Source organism: Haemaphysalis longicornis, unplaced genomic scaffold (assembly GCF_048455015.1).
Source record: "Haemaphysalis longicornis isolate Haplotype H1 unplaced genomic scaffold, Haemaphysalis longicornis Haplotype H1 scaffold_5, whole genome shotgun sequence".
Lineage (NCBI taxonomy): Eukaryota > Metazoa > Arthropoda > Arachnida > Ixodida > Ixodidae > Haemaphysalis > Haemaphysalis longicornis.
In genome coordinates, this window is record NW_027526385.1 from 72485827 (window position 1) to 72506350 (window position 20524).

The following is a 20524-nucleotide window of genomic DNA, read 5'->3' on the forward strand; positions in this document are numbered from 1 at the left end:
CACTGCGTCACCTGTTAAGTGCAGAGTACTTTAGTGGCTCACCTTGTTGTCGTAGCTGGCTCACGAGACCCAAGTAGAGCCACACAGCGTTCCATCGTTGCGGCGTAACCCAGAGGCTTCGAAAGCCAAGCGGTTTATATGGTCATAAGCATTCGAAACTCGTGAACCGCCCGTGCTTGGCATACAGCTCCCCGTTGTTTAGCGCAAGAAAACTGCAGGTACGTTTGAGGCGAAATGTACGTAATTAACCGGAAGCGCCCGTGTTCATTTCGTTAAGAACGCTCGTTGCATTGTTTTTTACGATAGTAAGCGAAAAAAAGTGGCAGTGCAACGCCGGCACGTGCGGGGGGAGAAGCAAGCACAAAAAAAAAACCAGAACTCCTTGTGGCACAGTTTCAGGCAGGGCGTGCGCGAGCACTGCAATGGCGGGAAATTCGAATTGCACTGTGTAGTAGCAGGGAGCGGAAAGCGGCGCTACAGCCCATTATGGTGAATCACTGCTCTGCACTTCCGACAGCTTTCACATTGAGTGGAATGGCTTTAATTTTTTTATTATCTCGGTTATTTGTTTGAAGTTTGCAATAAAAGCAGGGATGGAGCAGTCTTTTTCAGCCAAACTTGTGTTTTGTCTTAGTGGTTCCTTTAACCCGGACCTTACCTCTATCTTATGCCTCATGGTCCAGGCCTTCATGTGACAAACCACAATTTTGATACTGAATTTCGAACTCTCTTTATAGGCCTCCAAACTATAAGGGTGTCACAAAAGCCCATCTTGTTGGGACTTATTTTGATGAATAAAAGTCTATAATGTCAACCACAAAGTCAGTAACTAAGAGTGATTGTTTCGGCTCCCACACGACAGAGCCTTCGTCACCATCTCGTGACTAGTATTTGCCCTCAAGATTTAAGTGCAGCCATTTATAATTAATCTGCCTGTTTCTATAAACATTGGGATTAGTTTGGAATTGCTGCATTCACCGGAAGATAACCCCCTGGCTTGAAATATAATGCCACGGTTCTGTAAATTTGCGTCCTAATTTCCTGTCTCGTCATTTTGCAGGCCAGCTATGGCGTTCCCCAGAGGTACTCCGCTTCCCATCCCAGTACCCTCGAGGCAGTCAGAAGGACGACATCTACGCGTTCGCTATCATCCTTCATGAAATCATCGGCCGCCAGGGGCCCTGGGGCAGCACGCTAAGAGAGCCCAAAGGTAAGGCCACGACTGGCATGATAATGTGCATCTTGGTCACGTGCAGCATGATCATGTGTGGCATTCGTAGTTTGTCTGTGGAAACTACGCTTTTGCTACCTGCACGCGTAGTGCAGGTAGTGTGTGAACTACCTGCACTACGCGTGCTGGTAGTGCAGATAGTGCATGCACTTTTTCGTGCTGCATTAGCTCTCAAAAAGCAGCATAAAATTGGGGAAGAGTATCGGCAAACTTTTGAACAGTACAAAGCAACTACAAACAGTCTGCCATAATGATTCCAACAGCTGTATAGTACAGTTAAGGATTGCACGATGCATGAAAGAAAGCATCAGATGTGCTCAGGTTTTCAGCTTGAAGTAGCAATATGGGGAACCAATTTAAAAAAAGCTTGATAATGCTAACGAAGACCAGGAAATGCAGGGAATTCAGGCTGAGCGAACTTTTGCGGACTTAGCCGCCGCCGCTGCTGTAACAGTGTTGCCATTATTCACTGCTGCAGCCATCGTGGACAAGGTGATGGCAGGGGGAGATCCCCCGTTTCGGCCGCCGGTGTCAGACCTGCAGTGCCAAGACTACGTGCTGAGTGTCATCAACGACTGTTGGGCAGAGAAGCCCGATTCCAGGCCGGAGTTGGGACAGGTCCAAGAGCGGCTCAAGAAGATGCGGCAGGGAATGTAAGTCCTTTGGCGATTAAAGCGTCAGAGGTTAATTTCTGAGTACAACTACAAACAGTCTGCTTCGGACATAGTAAAAAACAAAAATGAAACAGGGAAGTTTCCCAAGTGTCATTTATGCGAGACTTTTTGAGTCATCTGGGTTTCAATAAAATTGCCAGAGGATATCTATAAAATATCTAAAGGATATCCATATGATGTCTACACAGTACCTTCAGTGTACAGTCAAACCCCTCAATAATGAAAGCCCTCAAGAACAAAACTCTCGCGGCAATGAAACATTTTAGAATCCCCAGCAAACGTCCGTAGAAGCCTATGTAAATTGCATATCTCGCGGCAATGAAATGTTTTTAGACGGTGATCCCGCATTAACAAAAGTTTGAGGCACAGGCCTGCAAATTTTTTTCACTCCATGAGCCATTTCGTTACTGAGAAGCACCATAAATGCTACGGTACACTCATCTAACTGGTCGGGTATGTTTCCGCCAACAATGCACTGGGCACGGCGGCCATTTCTGTTTACATTCAGGCGGACGAATAATGATGATAGCAACAGCAATTTATTTTGTCCGCTGAAAACTGCTGGTTCTGAGTTCATTTGTTGGCAACTACGCAGCTACATGACTTTTCACGTGGTCACAACTGCTGGGGCCGGGACATCACGACGAGTCTTTTTCTTGCTCCCATCAGCCGCATGCTTGCCAAGATTGATCGCATCTTGCTTTCTTGCGCTGCCCTGTTTGTTTTGTCGGGAAGATACCGCCCCCTGTGAAAAAGCACAGGTTTTTGACCCTTTAGCAGAACTCTACAATTATCGCTGAAGCTCCGAAAGGCAGGAGGAAGTTGGATATTGCAGAACAGTACGACATCCCGTGTAGCTCGCTTTCCACAATTCCTAAACGTAAAGACAACATCATGGTGGCGCTGCAGAATGGAGTGTGTGCACAGCACAGGACCGTAGCAATGCCAGTCTAAGAAGCCCTCGACAAAGCCCTATTTCAGTGATACCGCGATAAACGAGCGAACAAGCTGCCTTTGTCCGGAAGCATACTACAGCAGAAGGCGATTGACTTTGCGTGCATGTTGGGGCACGACAACTTTAAAGTGAGCTCCGGCTGGCTAAGCCGATTCAAGGCATGGCACTGCACCCATGTGAAGACGCTGTCCAGGGAGTCGGCGAGTGTCGACAATGAAGCCGCATCATAATGGATGCGGAAAAATTGTAAAGATATCCTGCATAAATATGAGCCCTCTGACATCTACAACGCAGATAAAACTGAGTTCTTTCATGAGATGTTTCCGCCAAAGAGGCTCGACCTTAAGGGCAAAACAGCCATGTTGGCAAGCTGAGCAAAAAAAAAAAAAAAAAATTAGAGCCGTTCCACTCAATGGGAAAGCTGTCGCAAGTGCGGAGCAGTGATTCGCCGTAATGGGCTGTAGCATGTCATCCGCTCACTGCTACCACCCAATGGAATTCATATTTCCCACCTTTGCAGTGCTTGCGCGCCCTTTGCTTGAAACTGCGCCAGCGGGAGTTCTGTTCTTCTTGTGCTTGCTTTTCCTCCCCACGGGCCGGCGTTGCACTGCCACTTTTTTTCACTTACTATCGTAAAAACCAACAGAATGAGCGTTGCTAACTAAACAAACGCAGGTGCTGCCACTTAATTACGTATATTTTGCCTCAAATGTACCTCCAGTTTTCTTTGCGCTAAACAACGGGGAGATGTATGACAAGCGCCGGCGGTTCACGAGTTTCGAACGCCAACGACTATATAAACCGCTTGGCTTTCGAAGCCTCTGGGTTACGCCGCCACAACAGCCGCTATGACGGAACACCATGTGGCTCCACTTGGGTCCAGCGAGCGAGCTACGACGACAGGGTGAGCCCCTAAAGTGCTCTGCACTTAAAAGCGGGTCATTATTCTGTTGTGCTCCAATATGGACGGCTCCAACAAGGGTCCGATTCTCGTGATCAGCCGGGGCAAGAAGCCACGATGCTTTAACGGTAGCAGAAGGCTGCCGGTGGAATACACCGCCAACCAGAAAGTGTGGATGATGCACGGGATATTCGCCAGCTGGCTGGAAGCCTTCAACCCAGACATGCATAAGCAAAGCAGATCCGTCTGCTTTCATTTGGACAATTGTAGTGCCCACCATATCGAAGACATTTCCCGGACAACATTCCGCATAATTTTTTTTCCCTCCAAACTGCACTGGGGTCATCCTACTGCTGGACCAAGGGTGTCATCCCTTTGTTTTAAGGCTGCCTACCGTGGAAGGCTCATCCGGAAGATGTTGCTGAACATGGAAAGGAAGCAGCCAACGGAGATTAATCTCTTCATGGCACTGGAAATGCTCGCCACTACGCGGCCTGCTACTCCGGCGTCCGTGATTGAGAACTGCTTCAGGCATGCTGGTTTTGGTCACCCTGCACCGGCAGCCTCGTCAACACCGGGAGTGAATGTTAACGAAAGCGGTGCCGATCTCCAGCCACTTACGGAGACATGGGACGCACTTCGCAGTGCAGGTGATTAGGTGCCTGACATCGCTGAGCTGGATGACTTTTTGTGTTTCACAGATTAGAGCTCATTAAACTTCGGTGTTTGAAATGGGTGTTCGAAATAGGTCCTGGCCACTGGTGCCACCAAGGTTTAATGAGCTGTAAAATTAGTTCCATGCGGTGCATCAAAAAACCGATTCTTTTAATGCACTTGCCGGGGTTCATAGTATTGGAAAACATAAGGATTACAGTTTTATGGTTAACACTGTTCTGTGTATTGTTCCTCCAAAAATGACTAATTATCTCTAATTATCTTGGAAACTACTTGACTTAAAAAAATAATGGCATATTCAAAATCAGTGGGGAAAAAGCAGCAAGACTGGCAAGTTTCACACAGCTTACTTAACAACTAAAGGAAGCTGTTTTAAGAGCAGTGGCCCTTCTTAATTCAAACAATTTTATGGTCACCTTCGAGTTAGAATTAACGAGCTTTTACTGTATAAGTAAACACATTTAAACAAAGTGCTGTAGTTCACTCATTAATCATCATCTTTCCTCATAGACCAACATGTTACTGATGCACTTTCAGAAAAGACCTCTTAGTCATTTCGATTTCAAGTTAGTGTGTCTCGCTCTATCTCTTGTATCCGTGTGACACGTCCAGCTTTCAGTGGTGCTGACCAAAAGCGCTGCCTTTCCTCGCTGAGTCCGGTAGCGCGCGGCCCCTCCCCCCGCAGGAAGCCCAACATCATGGACAACCTGATGGCCATGATGGAGAAGTACGCCAACAACCTGGAGGAGCTGGTCACCGAGCGCACCTGCCTCTTGGAAGAAGAGAAGAAGAAGACCGAGGCCCTGCTCCACCGGATGCTGCCAAAGTGAGGCACTGTTTCCGTTGCCCTTTATGCACTCGGTGTAAGATAATACATACCAGGCCAATGCTACTTTTTCTAGTTTCGGTTCTATTATTGCGCGCCTAGAGGCAGTGGCGCTGGGGAAACACTCCTGCTCTCATTTTTTTTTTCTTTCCGCTTCTCTCCGGCGCGACTGGGGGCGCGCATGCGCGATAACGGCATAACTGTCACCGCAGTTGCTGCTTCCGCACGGCGAGCAGCGAGGCCGACGCGCGTCTCATGTAGTGGGCGATTTCTCGTATGTGCTCCCTCGGACATTACGGTTACGGTGCTGCGAAAGGGACGCCAAGAACACCAGGATGAATCGTAACGCGAAGACTCTTTGAGTGCTGTTAGCAAAAGGTGAGAACGTCGTTCGTATGCCGTACGTGAAGCTGAGCTGAAGGATAGGACTTGTGTCGTGCGTGTGCTGTGCTTGAAGACAGACAACCTTGTCGTTGTATTGGTCATCGGTGTTTCTCGCTGCATGTTGCGTTCGCGCACGTAACGCGAATAAAGTGTTCAAGTGATATTCAAGCTGGCGTCGTTACTGCTCAAGCGGCGTGGCTTCGTGCCGTCGGAGCGAGGCTTGCCCGTTGGAGGCAGCGGGGTGGCGGCGGCGGTTGCCGGGTGGGAATGGGGGGGGACACGGCGAGGGGGGAAGGAATCCAACCGGCATGAGAGGGGAGAGCGTTAACTCTCCCCACGCAAGCTGCGCACTCTCGCATTGTTGCCATGGCAATTACAACGCCTTCAAGGCCAACGTGGCGGTGGCGTTGCTAGGGCAACAACAACGCAGTAATGTTTCCCCAGGCTCACCAGGGGAGAATATGCCGCATGAGTCGCAATTAGCCCGGACACTGGGTTGAAGGCTAAGAGTCCGCCTCCTGATAATACCTCTGTCACATGGAAAATCTAATGTCATTCAAAGCAAATGAACTTAGCTGTTAAAGGAGCAATGAAAAGAAAACACAAGTTTGGTTCATTCAAAAGATTGCCTCGTTAGAATCATACTGACACCACTTTTCAGGTAAACTTGGCTCAGATAAGCTATATAATTAGGAAAAAAGGGAATGGCCTTGCGAACCACTAGCTCATTTCCTGCAACAGAACCTATGATGTCATACCAGCCAGCTCTGCGATTGGCGGAGGCCGGCAAAAGCAAATGCAAATTAGGCAGAGCTTACAAGCTTGCCGAACGAGCTATTTGCGCTGAAATTTAGGGTGCATTCTTTTTAAAGCAGTAAGAATCGGGGGACGAACCGTGGAAGTTACGAAATCACACGTAAACATCGAAGTACCGATGTGTACTGCGCGCACTTTGTGTGGCTTAGTTGCGCAGGACTGCGGGGCTTTGGGGTTATCTCAGACGACACTGGCCGATTGACGCAAGCAACGGTGTCTTACTTATTTATTTATTTATTTATTTATTTATTTATTTATTGGTACCTCAAGGGCCCTTTTGGGGCATTACATGAGGGGTGGGCAGGAAAATAGGCAGGCAAAATACAGTGCAATGATGTAAACAATAAGGGTTACACGTCATGACACAAGTCTTGTATCGCAGACCTAAAACGAGTGCTATCAGTAATAACTTATTTTAACTTACGTGACCATATTTGTCGAGCGAGCACTATGTTTCACGAAACAAGTATTTTCTCCCTGAACAAAAACCAGCCAGGTTTAAATGCGTTCAAAAACAAACCAAAGGCAGAAAACGGCTGCAGAGCGGTCGGTTTCTGTGATGTCATTGCAGACCAGGAAAACGCACGGTTTAGCGGGAAAATCAAAATTTTAACTTAAATTGAATTATTTCTCAGTGAATAAAGCACCGTTTGTATCCGGACAAGTGCTGGGGGTACTATAAAACATGAAATCTTTTGTATAAAAAAAAACTTGTATTTTGTCTTCATGGCTCCTTTAAGGGGGCAGTTGGGTCTTTGGGGCCGAAAAACGGTCAAAAAAAGCGTTTTCTCAAAAACGTAATTTTTGGCCTCCACAGCCATTTTTCTATCAGTCTGTAAATTTCCTCATCAAAAGGGACCATATTTTGTTGTTATTATATTATAATAGCATTTTAAAGTGCACTCTACAGCTCAGTAAGCGCAGAATTCGATGGTGAAACGGCACTTTTCTTGCAATGCAAAGCTAGCATTTCATCCTCAGATATCTTGGCACCCAGAGCAGGTACAACTGTAATTCTTTTTGCTTCTGATACCGAAATGTGTGAAGAATACAATGTTGGAAACAAATTTTTCAAATGGAGGCTTTGGAAAATTATTATTGTGTTCAACTGGCACCACCTGCGAGCGATTTCTGGCAGAGCACGGGAGAAGCGAAGTTCCTTGTGTTGTAAAACGATCAAAAATAGCTGAATCAAAAAAGTACTTCCTATGTTGTATTCTTTAGTCCTTTGTCTGCCTAGCCACGCAGTAATTGCCACTCTGTATGGAGTGGTTATTTTGTAACTGTGACCCAAAATAATGGCAATTAATCATTAATTAACTCAAAATATAATCAACTTACAAAAGGTTTAATGGCAGATTTGAAATCAGCACAAAAAACTCTATAACACAGTGCAGTTTCATTAAAATTGGTTGGTAAGTAAAAAAAATACCTCTAAGACCAGTCTGCCCCCTTAAAGACGTTCGGTGTGTCCAGGCAGGTCCACATGGAAAAACGAATGTGATTTGATGATGGTAGCGGCAACGACTAGCAAAGTAACGAAATTGCAAGGTAGGAGTGTGAATGCTTCACTGTTTTTATACCGTCTAATACTTTGAAAGCAAAGCAAATATACTTTTTTTAAACAGAAAAGAGTTTGTCGGTGACAAGAGTTTGTCGGTGACATGAGTTTGTCGGTGACGTGAGTAGACATCAAAATCTAAACCAATCGGCCATGAATGTCAAGTCACCTTGACATTTTTACCAACAATTTGCATTTGTTTAAGCTTGCTTTGACTCAAGAGTACTGATCGCATTTTTCTATCTTTCTCCTTCTATTTATGTTTTTTTGTTTCAGGCTGCATGTTTAAATTGTTTGTGTTGGCTTTAAATTTTATACGTTTCATCCTTTGCCCCACCGCTTAAGGCCATTGGTGGGCACATAGAACTAAAGACTATGATGATGATGATGATGATATCCGCCGCGGTGGCTCAGTGGCTAAGGCGTTGCGCTGCTGAGCACAAGGTCGCGGGTTCGATTCCCGGCCGCGGCGGCCGCTTTTCTGATGGAGGCGAAAAGCAAAAACTCCCGTGTGTACGAGATTTCGGCGCACGTAAAAGATCCCCAGGTGGTCAAAATTAATTCGGAGCCCTCCACTACGGCGCGCCTCATCGCCTGCGATGCGTCGGTGCGTTAAACCCTTCAATCAATCATCGATGATGATGATGATGATGATGAATACGTGGCTGGGTAGCTGCAACTGGGCGGAGCTTTGCGAAGGTTTTGTTTGCCTCCTTTTCTTTGTAAATCAACATTCAGGTATAAGTATCGATTTGCTGATAGTTTTTAGGCGAAGCACTTGTCACTTTATTACTGAACTTCTTTGTTTAGTGACAGGCCACTGCTGCCAAAGCTACCCATTCGGTTCGGAAGCTAATGCGAATGTGTTCCTCGAACTCATTCACTCACTAAATGCCATTTGCATCGAATGTCATTCAGTATTCTTGTGCAGCACCAAAGAAATTTTATTTACAGTTAATGTCATTACTAGTACTCATTACTGTAAATGTCATTAGATGTGCCATATGACACGTGTTACTGTACAGGATAGGGATCAAGTGGGCTGGCTGATGCATTATTCCAGTGTGAGGAAACAGCACTAAAAACAGGATGTAGATGACACTGACTAGCGACCAAGCTTTAGTGAAACTTCGGCATTAAAACAAGTGCTGAACAATGTGAGCACAAGTCGAGACACATGAACAGGATGTATTTGACCTTGCTAGAACGTCAAAGTTCTGCCACCAACTAGCCCAAACTTCTCTGTTGATCAAGATTTCACTCCTCGAAAAATGGCCTAAGTGCATACCTGCAAGGCAATGCAAAGGGAAAGACAAAACTTGTATGCACAGTTCACAGAAAAACCTTGTCGGAACAGACGTCACCTTCCAACGTCTACGTCACGCCTTTTTTCAATCATCTATTTTCTTGCACACATGACAATGAAGGTGCTTTGACAAAATGTTTCACAAGCAGGCCTATAGAAAATGAGTGTTCATGAACGCAGCTATGCTTTTGTTAAGTATTAAAAATTCAGACTTACTGCGAAGTCAGATAATCCTGTCTGTGCATTCATAACACTGTCCAGTTCATGATCCGATGAGGTTACGCAGACAAGCAGGCCACATATGGTGGCTGTGAGGGCATCACTGGCTCAAAAATGATCAGTTATGAGTGAGAAGGAATGGTTCATGCCTTTCAACACCAACGGGTCACCATAACTGGAACTGACGAGTAAGCTAGGGAGTGGTGTTAATTTTAAAATTTAAAAAAAACTTTAATTTTTAAATAAACTCTGTGAACTTGTCAGTCTTGCTGCTTTTTGCCCACTGATTTCAAGTATGCCATTATTTTTTGTGTAAGTCAATTAGCTACCAAGATAATTAGAGATATTAGTCATTTTTGGAGGATCAATAGACAAAGCAGTGCTGGTCATAGCACTGTAATCTTTACATTTTCCAATACTATGAACCCCGGTGAATGCAATATAGGAAGTGGTTTTTTGGTGCATCGCTTGGAACTAATTTTACAGCTCATTAAACTTGGTCGCATTAGTGGCAGGGAACCATTTTGAATGCCCATTTCAAACACCAAAGTTTAATGAGCTGTAAAATTAGTTCCAAGTCGTGCATCAAAAAACTGCTTCCTTTATTGCATTCACCAGGGTTCATAGTACAGTGTAGACCGCTTATAACGTATGTTGCGGGAGCCGCAAAAATTCGCACTATAAGCGGTACCGCACTATAACCATAACGTGCGCGAATTCAACCAAATCGCCACCTACCTCTCAAGTCATCCTAAATTTTTTATCACCCAAACGCACAGCGCCTGAAAACGAAGGAAGGGTCTTTATTCCGTATTATTTTTAACATCAGCCGCTGCTGCCGGGTCTCACACATTGCAAAAGCGCGGTCTTACAAACGGCGAGTGCGGCTTTAACTTCCGTTGTGTTTGTGTTTTGAAAGACCATGGCTGCGTTTTTTGCGTCTATGAAGATGCCGCAGGACATGATAAGAAAGGCCAGCGGCATTCTTTTTTTTTACCCCACCTTGTGTTCACGATGCCGAAGGCGGCTGCTTATCAGCGCAACGTACTGGTGGTGGAAATCTTCGCGCGGCTCGCTTGTTCGGGAAGAGCGGTGGCTTATCTGCACAACGTTCTAAAGCGTGAACCGCATGGAGCGATTTCTCGCGAAAACGTGCAGCGCACGCAGCAGGCGCGGCGACGCCAGCGCGGATACAATTGACGTAATGTGTGCGGCGCGGTAAGAGGCGGCAACATGGCGTCGGCACTGGCCGTGAAGCACTCCAGCGACCACTTCTAACCACTTGCTGAAATGCCGCACAAGGCGCAAGCGAAGATGCTCATGCAAGAAAAGAGCTGATAATGTGACCGCAAAGTGGAATATAAACTGCCATCCACGCTGCTTGTGAAAGCGCCCATCAAAAAATACTGCGATGGTAAGCCTAAACTAAAGTCCCTTCATCTGATCGAGGGACTTTAGCCTAAACACCTCTGGCGCGGCTAGCCGGCTCGGAGCGCTTCGAATCTCCCGCCATTAGGTGCGCGTCTTTCCATTGGTGCAAGTCGTCAGGCTCCTCCCACTGCCACGCGAAGAAGCCACCGCGAGCGCGGAATCGTAGACGCGAGCATGAAAAAAACGCACGCGCAACGCCGATGTGCACAATTCGTGTGCAAAAACGGGCCATGCGGTTCACGATTAATAGAAACAACTTGCCACGCGCGGACTGGGAGCCGGTCGCTATCTTCCGAGGTGCATCAAGCAGGGTCAGTTGTGGTTATCACGTATGCGCGAACTAAAGGGTGCCTATTTTTTGCTTCTGTGTCGAAGTTAGAGGAGAGCAAGGGGTGCGCGCTGCGTCAGATGGCCGATTTCATCATTTCTTTTAAATGCAGAGCATTTCTTTAACTCACGATGTCACGCGTTCTAGTTGTCCATCGTCGTCCGCACCCCTCCCCCTACAATATATATAAAAAAAAATAATACTTACCAGCGCCTGGTTTCGATCCCACTGCGCCACAAAGCCGACACAGAATGGAGGGCTACAAACGCGCCTTATATCCTTGACTCATTCAAACTACGTCAAGAAGCTGCTGATACAACGCATTCACTACCTGTGGGCGGAACGCGAGGTACATGGTGCTCTTCCCACTGCGCCACAATAATCATACCCACCTGCTAATACATGATGTCACGTGACCACGTAATTACGTCTCCTCATTTAATTACAATACAACAACCAACATCAACAAGTGCAACAACATTAACGTAACGCAAACTACTTAACGTCGTGCGCCCCCGGAAATGCTCTGCATTTGATCGTGCCCCTCGCAAGGGGGATGTTTAGTTTCCTGCCGCAGCAAGAACCAGGAGGCCTCCTGCGCAGTTTGTGGCGCATACCCACTTGGGGGATTGGCCAGGATCGTTTCACTTACTACATGCCGGTTACGGCAGGGTTTACCGCGTGGATGGAGTTGCGACACCAATAATACTGCACTTTGTAATTATATGGCGACAGGCTGACTTGTGAAAAAAAGGTCCATGGCTATGCCGCCAAATAAATAAGGCAACCCAAATGAGGCCTTTCGTTCTTTATGCTTTTTTTTTTCTTTTGCTACCCTAAAACGATGCCCCAGCTGCGCCGGTCGATGAGCAGACCCGCCGAAAAACCGCACTATAAACGGTATTGTGCGTCGGCCAACCGCATCTTAAGCGGTATGCTTATGCATTGAGTTCTATGGGAGGCAAACCGGTGGTCACAAAAACCCACGTTATATCCGGTCCCGCACTATAAGCGGTTACGTTATAAATGGTCTACACTGTACTTGAAAATGTGAAGATTGCAGTACTACGACTAACCCTGTTTTGTCTAATGTTCCTCCAAAAATTACTAATTATCTCTAATTATCTTGATTACTAATTGACTTACTCAAAAAATAACGGCATAATTGAAGTTACTGGGCAAAAAACAGCAAGGCTCACGGGTTTCAGAGAATTTACTACTAAATTAAAGGAAATGGTTTTAAGAGCCATGTCCCCCCCCTTAATCAGTGGTGCAGTAAAACCATTCTCACTGTCTAATAAACTGTTTTTAGCCATTCATGCCTTAGTTGCAGGAACGTTTAGTTCAGGGAGCAGGTAGAGCGGCATAGTTTAGGTTTTGCAGCGAACCTGTCTGGTGCTAGGTTTTGACCAAAATTGCGTGCGTCTGTCAGGCCATGTCGACAAAGAGTCCCAAGTGCTCACTCCAGAGCTGCCTTAAAATGCTCAGTAGCTCCTAATCTAATATACCTAGGTATCCTGGAAAAGAAATCGTACTGAAATTGGCCGCTAAGACAACTCAATGATTATGGCGAGTTTCATTTGCTTGTTTTAATTAGTTAATTCTCAGTGAAGTTGTAAAGGTTACAGCACTTCCGTCTGCTGTCCATATGCATGGCTGGCTATGGTGGGAGTCTGGTTACAGAAGGCGGCTGTAACTCTTCTTGGAAGTTATGTGTATGTGTCTTTATCCGATCAAGATAGTAAGCCACCGCACATAACTTAATACAGTTACCCACCAGTACAGCCTCGCTCCTCTTCCACCTTTACAAAAGTTAAGGGCGCTTAATTTTTTTTTTCCTACATAATTTTTTTTGCCAACTCCAGTTTCTTCACCCCTGAAATGCTTGTTTTCTTTCTTGTTTTCGTGCAGGACCGTGGCTCTCCAGCTGATGCGAGGCCAGATGGTGGTGCCAGAGAGCTTTGACGCAGTGACCATCTACTTCAGCGACATCGTTGGCTTCACGGAAATGTCGGCCACGAGTACGCCACTAGAGGTACGGGGTAGATGTTAGAATGTGTGCTTTATACAGTGCCCACGTGTTGCCCATTACGCAACTTTTTTAGGACCATGTGAAAACGTACAATCAACGTACAACGTATATGACCAGGATGGGGGTAAATACCGCCTCATTATGGGGGTCTCACACGACAGGTGGGCTAGGAGCTTATTAACGACGATAGTCTTTCTTGGGCTCCTTAAATACAGAAATTTTTGTCTGTCTGTCTGTCTGCCTTTGACTCGATTCAGCCACCTGGCCAAAGTGAAACGAAAGCTACGCAATAGTCTTATATACTCAGAGCCAAATCTAAACGTCCAAGTCCTGTGTCAGTGCTCATACTTGCCAACATTGTTGAAAAAGAACAAAACATTGTGCAAATATAAGGCTGAAAGTCGATACATAGGTAATATTTGCAGTGTTCCTTTATTAAAATTTCTGCATGCTTGATTTTTGTGATAGCAAATGAAATACTACATCCCCTGCTGAAAATAACATCCCTACTGAAAATAACACCCCTACTGAAAATAACATCCCCTGCTGAAAATAAATTCCTACTACTGCCTGCTGTCGCCCATGCTACTATAGCTTTTGGCGGCATTTTAAGGAACCAAACGGCAAGAGTAAGGAAACGTTCCACTAGATTGCTTCCACGTTCCGCTTGGAACGCATGTGGAGTAGGGCAATGTGGTCCTATAAACGTTGTAGTAGGGTGCCTCGATTCATGCGCTTCTGCGCCGTATGGCAGCGCTGGCATCGAGACAGCCGGCATGGAACAGTGGAACGCGGTAAATTTAAAGTGACTTGAGCAAACCTTTAGCGTATTTATCTTAGGAGGAATGAGACGAGAGAGGGACAGTATGAGAGGTGAGCGGAAAAGAGAAGGGAGGCATTTACTTGCCAGGGTCACCACACGACTATCGTCTTTCGTTGACATTCGGTCTGTGCACAAATGGGAGGTGCATAATCAAAGTTTTACTGAAGGAATGTTTGACATCCACCTTAATGCAGCTGTACAGCTACAAAGGAAAGCTAAATAGTAGCTTCCTCAGAAACTTCGCAGTTGAAGAAAAATTCGTCCTGGTCCAGGATTCGAACCCGGTACCACCGCTTAACCGGAGCAGTCGCACTACCAACTGAGCTAACCAGGAGGCTAGTCGTTTGTAGCGCGAGAGCGAAGGGATCAACAACGTGAAGTTATGGACAGGTGTTAATCGACCAGATTTAGGGGAAATCCCCAAGGTGGAGTAAGTTTTTGTGAAGGAAAGTTTGACATCCACCTCAATGCAGCCGTAGAGCTACAAAGGAAAGCTGTAAAGCTGTACAGCTTTCTCGGAAACTTTGCAGTTGAAGAAAAGTTCGTCCTCGTCCAGGATGACTCCACCTTACTCCACTTGGGGATTTCTCCTAAATCTGGTCGATTAACCAAATTTTTACTTTTTACTTTAATCTTTTTTCAGTCAACCTGCAAAACTTGGCCTTTGCATTCCTTTTTAACATTTTGTTGAAATAAGAAAACCCGAGGGTCTCTTGCTATACTCAATGACAACTTAAGAACGGCACCGGAAGTTGCCGCTGTGCCTTATCACCGTAGCCGGATGTTTCTCCGCGCGGCGCAAGTAGGGCGTTACTGGGAATATTTTGAACGTGGCCTGAGCCGTTCCCGAGTTTTTTTGGACTCAATATGCTTATAAACGACTCCAGTGACGACAAACAAACTGCGTGAGACAAGGCAGACGATATCCCGCATTCATAGCAAACCCCTTTCAAAACGCGCGCGCACTGACGTCACGAGTCCGGCGCTTTGGCGAAGTAATACACTACATGAGGTGGTGCCGTTTTTGACTTGTAACCGAGTATAGTGCAGCAGATCCCATTAGGGGCAACAAGGAGCTATGGTGCACGGTGGGTTGGGGTGGGAAATGGCAGGGGACAAGCAGTGGGCTGGGTTATAGTAAAATGCAGGAAAGTGTCCCAGACTGCTTTATACGGTCACTGTTGCTGAGATAGCACCGATTTTGCAACTCAGCCATGCAACTTTATGGGCCTGATGGAAGATCAAACAGTATTGAGAAAGTACAGTCTTTGTCAAAATTTACTAGGCCAAGCTGAAAACGCGCAGGGCTCAAAAAATTCACTGTACAAGCTTACTTCCCGGGTGAGGTGGAAACTTTTTATGCCGGAAAGCTAGAGAAAACACTAGGGGTGTGCGAATATCAATTTTTTAATTTCGAAGCGAATTCGAATAATAAAAACAAAGTTCGAATCGAATCGAATATTTTTCGAATATTTTTCGAATACGAATACTTATTGTTTTTTGTAAAATTAAAGTTTTCACCATCTAGAGACACAAAAACTGCAACTTTAGTGCACAACAAATCACACAAAGTAAAATTAGGAATTACACAATACCATTGCACTCAACAGGTTAAGGTCTGCACTCACTTAAATGTGAACACGGAGAAAGGTTAACTGCTCGACATGTTCGGGGAGCAGTGACAACCTCCTGCTCGCCACGACTCCACCAGATACCGAAAACAGCCGCTCACTTGAGACACTAGTGGCTGGCATGCCTGAGCCCGTGCACATTGCCGCGCGCTCATACAGTAAAATCTCGATGATATCAATCTCGCGGGACCGCGAAAAATATTCGTATCATCCGAAATTCGTATGAACTAACACAGAACAAAAAATTGAGCGCTGAAAAATGTTTCCGTTTATTTCTTTTCTTACTTTCGCTTGAAAAATTCGTGATTTTTTCTGCTTTTTTTAACCCCCATGTCGCAAAGCAGAACTTTCTGGAGCACGTAAAGCTTCGCGCTCGTCTCCTCACTCGCTGTGCCCAAGCTCGCTACACGCCGCAACAGTCAAGCGTGAACCGCATGGTGCGTTTTTGCACGCGATTCGCTCGCCTCGGCTCTGCGAGCGCTGTATTTTCACGCCCGCATCGACGATTTCGCGGCCGCGGTAGCGCCTACCTCGGTCAGAAAATGACGCACGACGCGCGCGGCAGAATGGAGGAGTCTGACTACTTGCGACGAGATCGAGGCAGCCGGCTTGGCTCCGCCGGAGATGGTTAGGCTTAGCACCACGGCAAATATTTTATGGGCGCTTTCCAGCGGAGCGGATGATGTTTTATATTACCGTTTTCGTATGCATTATCAGCTCCTTTAGCGCACAAGCAACTTCGTGTCTCCCTTGAGCCGCATTTAATGAGCGCTTAGAAGCGGTCGCTCGAGCGCCCGCGCCACTTCGCGGCTTGAGCCGACGCCATGTTGACGCCGCCGGCCGCGCCGCGCGCAGCGTGGGGGTGGTTTTGCGGCGGTGTTAGCGCCCGCTGAGCATGTGCAGAGCGTTTTCGCGAGCAGAAAACAACAGCCCGGCCGTTTCTGGAGGAAGGGTGACAAACAGGGGAGCGAGAGCCGGCACTTGCTCGTTCGGCAGTCGGGTGCCTCGCCGGCTCGTTCGTATCTTCTGCCGGGCCGCGCAGGTCTGTTCGTAACAGCCGAAATTTTGCCCATTGCAAACAATGCAATTTCCCCGGGACTTTTCGGAAATTCGTATCATCCCGAAATTCGCACCCCCAGAATCGTATCATCGAGAGTCCACTGTAACTACGAATAAACACCGATACAGTCTGGGAAAGCACGTACCGTTCGCCGTGTATATGCTTTGCGACTTTGCTGCTGAGACACGCTCTGAATTTTTTTTTTTTAGTTTTAGGTGGTTCGAATATTTCGAACAATAAAAGTGTCGTTCGAATCGAATCGAATACCAAAAGTTTCGAATCGAATATTCGAAGTTTCGAATATTCGCACACCCCTAGAAAACACCTTTCTTACTTTCATCAAATATTTTCGTCACATTTTTCTTTGAATTATTTATGGTCGAGAAGGCTTAGGATTGGCCTAGAAAATTTCGACAAAGGGTGCAATTGCATCCTGTGAATGCTTTGGTTGTCATCAAAAGGGAAGCTGTCTTTTTATGAGTGGTAGATAGAGATAGGTAGAGGATGAACACCCCTTTCTCCCATTCTTTCACAGTTGCTGTTGCTGGGATAGCACCAAATTTGCAACTGAGCCATGCGATTTTATCAGCTTGATGGAAAATTAAAAGTGCTATACTCGGTTACAACTCAAGAACGGCAGCACCTCATGTAGTGTATCACTCCGCCAAAGCGCCGGACCCGTGACGTCAGTGCGCGCGCGTTTTGAAAGGGGTTTGCTATGAATGTGGGATATCGTCTGCCTTGTCTCATGCAGTTTGTTTGTCGTCACTGGAGTCGTTTATAAGCATATTGAGTCCAAAAAATCACGGGAACAGCTCAGGCCATGTTCAAAATGTTCCCAGTAACGCCCTACTTGCGCCGCGCGGAGAAACATCCGGCTACGGTGATAAGGCACAGCGGCAACTTCCGGTGCCGTTCTTAAGTTGTCACCGAGTTTAGTGCCAAAATACTTGCACCCTGTGAACGCTTCAGTTGCCATTGAAAGGAGAAACTCTTTTCACCAGTGACAGATCCTTTTTTCCTCCTCTTCTCGCACGCAGGTGGTGACGTTCCTGAACGAGCTGTACACGTGCTTCGACTCGATCATCCGCCACTACGACGTGTACAAGGTGGAGACCATTGGCGACGCCTACATGGTCGTCAGCGGCCTGCCCGAGCGCAACGGGGACGCGCACGCCTGCGAGGTGGCCTCCATGGCGCTCGAGATCCTGGACGCGGTGCGCCACTTCACCATCCGCCACCGGCCGGGCGCCGCCCTCCGGCTGCGCATCGGCATCCACTCGGGCCCCGTGGTCGCCGGCGTCGTCGGCCTCACCATGCCCCGCTACTGCCTGTTCGGCGACACCGTCAACACCGCCTCCCGCATGGAGTCCAACGGGGAAGGTGAGGACGCGCCATCTCTTCTACGTTGTTGTACTACCCGCTGTTGCCACTTTGACCGCTCTGGCTGTTGCACCTATATTCGCTAAGAACAAATTCACTGGGCCACTGTTTTTTGCAGTTTTTCTGAAAAATCGGCTGGAGAAATTCACTAATTTAGCGAACTTCGCTCGAACCGCAAACTACCATATGCGTTTCCAGAGTGAGTGCAGTGTCGGTGAGGTGCTAGGCCTGCCTGTCGGCGTGTATTCTCGCGCGTCTCCACTGCCATCTGTCATGTCAGTTCGTCGATTATGAGTTCTTCTGCCAAAAAAAGAAAAGATTTGTCTTTTCAAGACAATCTCGACATTTTAAATGCCGTCTCCATCGGTGAGAAAGAAGAACGTAGCCGCCCAGTGCACTATCCCTGCATGCATCCTGTCAACAATTTTCAGTGCAGCAGAGAGCATCAAGTTTGCGAAAAGGTGTCCTTTCAGCATACGTTTGGTCCTTGAAATGGGTTAAGGCGCCGAAAAGTGTGAAAAGGCAAAAGTGATACTCTAGCTACGTTTGTGAATGCGAGGGTAACTGACCTTGCTTCTTTGAAGTGCCGAGTAGTCACTGAGTTCGTGGGAAAGCAGCAGGCGCAAAGCACGCGTTTTTTTCACTGTGAAATAAATCCTTTAAGGGCGAGATCACCATCACTGACGTCTAACATTTCAGTTTCGTTTCTGCTTCAATCCGCGAGCCTTAACTCAAAACCTGCATGCAACGAAAAATTGCGAATTTTTTTCAACTTCGTTATATCCGGGTTGTAACTGTACATGTTGCTGTACAGGGCACCATACGTGGAGCCATAGATGTTGCTGTACATATAGCTATATATGTTGCTATACGTACAGCTATACATGTGGCTATACGCATAGCTATGCATGTTGCTATTTGTGTTATTATCGCGGTGGACACTTTCCTGATGGAGGCAGAAAGTGAAAACACCCGTGTGTCCGAGATTTCAGCTGACGGTAAAGATCCTCAGGTAGTTGAAATTAATCCGGAGCATCTGCGTAGCGTTGTCACGTTAAACATCATAATCAATCAATACGTGTTATTACCACGATGCTATATGTATAGCGGTACATGTTGCTGTACGTCCGAGGGGATTTTTGTAGGCAGTATTTTACTCTTGAGCCCATTCATGTAATGCATTTCAATTCTACTCTACGAATCTGCAGGAAACAACGGCCGGTCTAGAAGAGGTGGAAGGCAGTGTCAAGTTCTTGATGGGATAGCGCTTGAAGTAAAAAATTAGCCATAAAAATCTGCAGAAAAATTAGTGCTTATATTTTTTGGTAGCTTTACGGAAATTTGAGCTGCCAAAATAACCAAGCCCCATTTCCATTTTCACCACTTTTAGTGCCAGAGTGAAATAATTTTTTTTAGTTTAATTGAAAATTCTTCGCGCATTCTTGGCTAATAAAATGTCTACTATAATGTACGCTGCCAAACTTGTGCTCCAGGAATGCAGTTGTTTAAAAACAAAAGGACCAGTGCAGTAGAGGTAGAGCAAAGATAATTTAATCATGGTTTGTGATGAGCGCATTTCTTTAGAAATCATCTCTCTTACAAGGCCCGAACGGTCCATCTTAAGAGGGTACAATTGTCGCTAAATGTAGTGTGCTCTTTATTTTTGCCCATGCTTTCGCATTTTTGCTTACAGCTCTCAAGATCCACATCAGTAGCCAGTGTAGAGACCTGCTTGTAAAAATTGGCGGCTACGACATTGCCGACCGAGGTCTTGTCAAAATGAAGGTAAGCACCCGTGCTGTCTTGAGTTGTGTGCTTCTTTTTTCTGCATGATGCTCTCATTGGCTTGAAAGTTTTTGCAGGACTGACTGAACGGCCCACAACCCTTTCAATTGTAATTTTTTCTTATCAATTGTAACCAACTTTGTTTTCTTTCACTGTCCATTTAAGAGCAACCAGTCTTTTTGCACTTTCACTCTTTTAGGCTTTAAAACAACCGATTTCATCTTTGAAAGCAGTGCTTTTACAAGAGCACTGCTTTCAAAGATTTCATTTAATGTGTCATTGGACACAGGTTCTAATAGTGGATGGCAAAGATCTTTTAGCTTAACGTAGTTCCATTCGTTTTTTTTTTTTTTTAATGCATTTACATACACATCCTCTTACTTCTTGTGGGATTAGAGCAAGCATAATTACTAAAGCTTGGGTAGCATTTGCTGAAAACAGAGATGTCTGAACGAATGTGTCTGCAATTCATTATATTCTACCTAATTTTATTAAAATTGGCT

At 46.2% G+C, this 20524-nt stretch overlaps 1 protein-coding gene across 2 annotated transcripts in view; it reads left to right on the forward strand.

The window, feature by feature from the left end:
- Positions 1 to 20524, forward strand: part of LOC144138429 (receptor-type guanylate cyclase Gyc76C-like) — a 326776-nt gene that overhangs the window by 296022 nt on the left and 10230 nt on the right. For both annotated transcript variants that reach the window (XM_077670703.1, XM_077670704.1), the window contains exons 17-22: positions 1061 to 1210; positions 1710 to 1884; positions 5122 to 5262; positions 13219 to 13342; positions 17894 to 18236; positions 19930 to 20021. In XM_077670703.1, coding sequence (XP_077526829.1) covers positions 1061 to 1210; positions 1710 to 1884; positions 5122 to 5262; positions 13219 to 13342; positions 17894 to 18236; positions 19930 to 20021 — 1025 coding nt within the window. The remainder of the gene's footprint in view (positions 1 to 1060; positions 1211 to 1709; positions 1885 to 5121; positions 5263 to 13218; positions 13343 to 17893; positions 18237 to 19929; positions 20022 to 20524) is intronic.